The sequence below is a fragment of the Nematolebias whitei genome, chromosome 6, assembly GCF_014905685.2.
Source record: "Nematolebias whitei isolate Nwh7 chromosome 6, NemWhi1, whole genome shotgun sequence".
In the NCBI taxonomy this organism is placed as follows: Eukaryota; Metazoa; Chordata; class Actinopteri; order Cyprinodontiformes; family Rivulidae; genus Nematolebias; species Nematolebias whitei.
The window spans coordinates 14,880,387-14,886,096 of NC_056503.1; the positions used below are offsets into that span (position 1 = coordinate 14,880,387).

At 33.1% G+C, this 5,710-nt stretch overlaps 1 protein-coding gene across 1 annotated transcript in view; it reads left to right on the forward strand.

Annotated features, from left to right (window-relative positions):
* Window positions 1-5,710, forward strand: part of LOC119411546 (maltase-glucoamylase, intestinal) — a 156,142-nt gene that overhangs the window by 119,749 nt on the left and 30,683 nt on the right. Inside the window, exons 30-34 of the mRNA XM_037678500.1 lie at window positions 534-682; window positions 1,935-2,019; window positions 2,186-2,242; window positions 2,914-3,038; window positions 5,089-5,177. Coding sequence (XP_037534428.1) covers window positions 534-682; window positions 1,935-2,019; window positions 2,186-2,242; window positions 2,914-3,038; window positions 5,089-5,177 — 505 coding nt within the window. The remainder of the gene's footprint in view (window positions 1-533; window positions 683-1,934; window positions 2,020-2,185; window positions 2,243-2,913; window positions 3,039-5,088; window positions 5,178-5,710) is intronic.

Here is a 5,710-nt window from a genome sequence, read left to right on the forward strand (position 1 = left end):
TTCAAACCCCGGTCCGGGGGCCTTTCTGGGTGGAGTTTGCATGTTCTTTCCGTGCATGCGTGGGTTTTCTCCGGGTGCTCCGGTTTCCTCCCACAGACCAAAAACATGCATGTTAGGCTGATTGGTAACTAAATTGTCCCTAGGTGTGAGTGAGAGAGTGAATGGTTGTTTGTCTCGTTTGTCTCTGTGTCCCTGTGATGGACTTGCGACCCGTCCAGGGTGTACCCCGCCCCTCGCACAGTGATTGTTGGACATGGGCACCAGCGACCCCCGTGACCCAAAATGGAATAAACGGGTAAAGAAAATGTATGGATGGATGTATTAGTGCCCAAAATTATATAATTCTACATGATCACATACTAGGGAATTTTGTAAACAAATAAATACATAAATAAATAAACCCTAAATTCCATAGGCAAAAAAAAAAAAAGCCAAAAGAGCCTGTTTCAACACATATTTGTCATGCTATTAACTTTGTCTGTCTCTAGTCATTAACTATGATTTTCTTTTTCTTTTTTTTTTTTTTCTGTCAGAGACAAGATCCTGTTGCTTGGGATGAGAAATTTGCTACTGTATCTCGGGAGGTCCTCAACATTCGTTATACCCTCCTGCCTTACCTGTACACGCTGATGTTTGAGGCACACACCAAAGGAAGCACAGTTATTCGACCACTGTTGCATGAGTAAGCAGAAACAAAGGGAAAAAAATGTTCATCATGGCTTGCAGCATTAAGTTCATCTAGCTAATTAAAGACTATATATATATATATATATATATATATACATACACATACAGTATGTATATTACTAGGTGACCAAGGGTTATGTTACAGTGTTTCTTGTTAGTGTTCAAATATGTAACAGAGCACATGTTGGTACACTGTGGACAACTACAAGAAAGCAGACAAGAATTATGTAATAATGTAGTTATCAGCAAAAAGATTCACCAAAAAAAATATTATTTTAGGTTTAAAATTATCTTCAGAGTTTGTAGAGTTTAAGCTCATTCAGCAGCAGCTTTTGTGCAACAACTGTCTCCACATGTATCTGAGCAGAGAGCAGTGTGACAGACTGTTGGCATGTTGAGGGATGACCACATCTAAACTCTTTTTTTTTTTTAAAGAAGAAAGTAAAGTGGTTTGTTTTTTTCTGTCTGTGCTTCTGAAGAATTTATTGTCAGTTTAAAATATATGATATTATCAAACTTACATTTGCCATGTGCTTCCTTTTCATGTTTTAATAAAGCCGTATTAAACTGGGACCCTAAACTTGCAATACACAACAAACTATACTTTATTCATACTGTAACACCTCTATGTGATAGATAATAAAATCAAAATAGGAATTGTTAATGTTCATTATATAGCACTTCTGTTTTTGAGTAAAACTGGATATTGGGATTTTCACACGACCACTTATTGTGCAATATTATTAGGTTAAAATATCTTATTTTATTCAGTTTTACAGTCTGATATAAGGTGTGGATTGATTTATGTTTGACACATTAAGTAAGATTATTTACTGTCGATAATAATAAAAAAAATACAATTGAGCAAAGTACTTGAATTCTGCTAAAACCTTGTGAAATTCAACCTTATAGAGGGATCTGGGTGCACTTAGCTCCCAGATGAGAAATTGCATGAAAACATGTATTTATTCACTTGAAGAGGTGCCATATAAAGTCACAGATGGTATTTAAAAAGCTGCCTGGATGGATCTGGCAGAATTATTTGGCTTCCATCTTCAAAAAACTGAATTCTATTATAAGTATTTGAACAGTCGTTAGGACTGAGAATGCATGACTGAGCTTTAGGAGCATGCTCTTTTTTGTTATTGTTGTTGTGTTTTTTGTTTGTTTGTTTTTTTCATATTCTTTTCAGACATATTTGATGACTTTTTTTTTAAAGTTTTTTTTTGCTTGCTTGTTTGTCACAGGTTTGTGAACGACAGAGCTACTTGGAACATCCATAAACAGTTCCTCTGGGGACCTGCCCTACTTATCACCCCAGCCCTAGAAAATGTATGGTCATATTGTGCACTTTTCTTGTTTTTATTAATCAAATTCTAATGGAAATAAAATCAACTGTTCAACAATCCCATGAATGAATTTTGTTTTGTGTGTGCACATTTGTATGATTGTGACACAAAAACATTTTCTAATTTATTTTATTTTTTCTTATGGAAAGGGAGCCAGAGTGGTGGAAGGCTATGTTCCTAATGTACGTTGGTATGACTACCACACGGTAAGTAACCATCTAATAATGACTGTAAGGACAGTTAGTTTAGTCTATTTTGCTGTTGATAAGAACTCATAAATAGCTGAGATATAGGATGCGTATAAGCACAAACCTAGTACAACAGAAACTAAAAATACTTTGAGTTGATCACATCCAAGTAGCTGATAAGTGTATGCAGAGTGTCGTACTAGACTTTACTTTTGTTACACACATCTAATTCAATTTCCAAAATACATGCATAAAAATTATGTACTATATTAAAACCACCTCGACAACAAAAGTTGTAATAATGCTGACTAAAATCATATAGTATTTGACATAATTTTTGCTTCTCGACATTTGCAAAAAAAACACTTTAATGGAATTTTTTTTTTTTTGCAGCTGAAAGAGTCAAAAGAAAAATAAAATCATGAGAAAAAATAAAAGGCAACAAATGGAATTGGCACATAGAATTACTTTGGAGCAGTCACAGTCATTTAAAGTTGTGCCTTCAACATAATTGGGCCATAAGAAGTCAGGGTAACTTGACCTGCTTAGTATAACTTTGACTAAGGACATAGTGGGAAAAACTCTAAAGTAAAAAAAAAAAAAAGTAGTACTAAGCAAAGCTGAATTTACAGTTTTCTTTTTTTTTCTATTTTAGCAGAGAATTAATACAGCATGTCTGTTTTCTTTAGGCCAAAGTTGTTGAGGCACGTGGCAAAACAATTTCCATGCCAACACCATTGGAAAAGATTAACCTTCATGTCAGAGGAGGATACATTTTGCCCTGGCAGAAACCAGAGACTACCACACATTACAGGTAAGTACTTACACTACTGTCAAACAACCAAGAACAGTTTGATTCCTAAATATATTCTTCTTTAAAAAAAAAGAACAATTTGTTCCAAATTAACCGTTTCATGTTTGTCTATTAGCCATTCACAATTTGTGTTTTTATATTCAAAAATTAGTTTAGAAACAGTTTTAGACTTGAAAAAGCCAAAAAAACAATGCATGTTAATCCTTTGGTGGAAGGGAAACAAATCATAAATGTTGTACGTTGTAGAACGTTGCCACTGAGAAGAATAATAAGAAGAGTGGTAAGCTGAGGCCTAACAAGTGAGGACAGGACCAAAGTGGATTGCTGCCACCTTAAACAACTCCAATATTAAATGTTTCAGAGTGGTTCATTCAAATGTTGTTATACAATGATTTTGATTTATATGTTGCATTACATGGTTATTTATATATCATTGTTGTTCATATTGAAAGCGCAAATGCGGCAGCAGCTGTCTCTAGCACTTTTGTTGTAGCCCAAGAAACTTTCAACAGAAATATCACGGGATTCCTGCTAGAATATACTGTATACCTAAAAACTGATGTAAACGTTATTCTGAAATAATGTTTGTATGAACCACAATGATTTTTTTGGTACCACTTTACAGTAAGGTTCCTCTCATAAATGGCCTCTATAAACCCTTTATAAATCATAAATAATTGTTTATTGTGCATTAATTAAGGGTGACAGAGAGACAAAACTGAGCAGTCTGTTGCCAAATACTGAGTCAAATCTGTTCTCCTATATATTTCATCTAGAGTTGTTATATTAAACATTTCAGACTAAGTTACTACTTTGTAAGCACAATAAGCATTCTCTAAACCTATTTCTTTAGCATATAATTATGCACTTCATCAATGCATTATACTATTATATCCTAAAAAAGAAATATGTTCTTAGTCTTAAATGTTTAATATACAACTCTAAATGAAATATATAGGTGGCAGATTTGGCTCACTATTTGGCAAGAAACTGATCAGTTTAGTCTTTTTCTTGCCCATTATTAATGCATAATAAGCAGTTACCCGTGATTTATAAAGTGTTTATAGAGGAATTAATAATTATCTATAAACTATTTATTAGCCATCTATAAGGGGAGTCTTATTGTAATGTGGTAGGTTTTTTTTTATTATTATATTTGTTGTTTTAAGATAGCATCATTCAACTTTGGTCTTGACACTACTTAGAATAGCCATTAGCTCCTCGATCCATAGTTAAGTCCACTTCTTTAAACTGAAGTTGTTTACAGAGGCATCTACAACTTGCATTTTACTAATTGTTAATAACCTTCAGATACAACGGCACTTTAAATGAACTATTTATTTCAATACTGTTTTTTTTTTTTTCAAGGCAGTCTCAACATATTATGATATGTAGGTAATCTTTTTTTTTTTTTTAAGTCACTGTTGGATTTTTTTTTTTTCCATTTTTACTTATAATTAATACAATCTAAAACAAACAAAAAATGAATAACTGAACACTTAAAGCTTTGTTTCAAAGACTAAGAACTAGGGACCTTTTTTTGGCTTTGAAACATCTTCAATAAAACTAGTAAATAACATAAATGATGTAACAATACCTAAACATATTAATGTCTAATATAAAAAAAATAAATGTTAGTTGTATTGTTATAGCAAATAAACCCAGAGAGACATTGATTTATATTAATAAAGCATTACTTTTAAAATTGTTAGTTGTGTAACATGGTTTTGTTTACCTGAATTCCAACATTTTTATAAAAAGAAAAGTCTCTGGAATATGCATATTGGTATTTTAATAATACTCATACCTGGGAGGTAAGTTGCCATTTTGGACCTGCGCTCAGTCAAATGCATGCCACATAAGATTGTTGGTGTGTGAACAGAAAGTGGCAGTGAGGATGAGAGAGAGCGACACTGACTGTTCCAGCAGCAGTTTCATCAGGTGGATCCTCACTGCAGGAATACTTATTTATTTGTTCTCGGCAGCAGGTATAAATAGTTAAGGCCCTTCAGCTTTCTGCCATAACTCCTATCTGTCCCTTTGCTTTCAGTCGAAAGAATCCTTTAGGACTCCTGGTTGCCCTGGATGACACTGGAAGAGCTGAAGGCTCATTTTTCTGGGACGATGGAGAAGGAATAGGTCAGTGAAAGGTCTCTCAGCAGCACTCACATCCATCCATCCCCGCACTTAAATGATCAGTGAAGAACAAATATGTCTTTTCATCTGTTATTTATATATGTTTAGGATGCTCATTCATCATGGTTACAAATGGCATAGCCAACTCATCGTCAACTTTAAAACACAAAACAAAAACAGAATAATGAAACAGCTGGTGGATGGAAGAAAATATGTAATGAACATTTCTTTAAAAATGTCAGCCTTTTAAGATAAATTTCAATGGTTAGTATACATTTCTAAATATACTGTCTACAACAGTTTTTCACAATAAAATTGTTGAGACAGTTTTTTTATTTTTCTTTTGTGTTTTTTTTTTTTTTTTTGCTTCTCATCTCAAACATTTGAGATTTTCATTTTAGGTTTTGGGTTTCTGAAGCGTAATTATATAAGTTATTATACATATTAGCTTGCAAAGTACACAAATGAAAACAGAGTGATTAATTAGGACAAAGAAAATGTAGCACATTCTTTTTGAGATATATATATATATATAT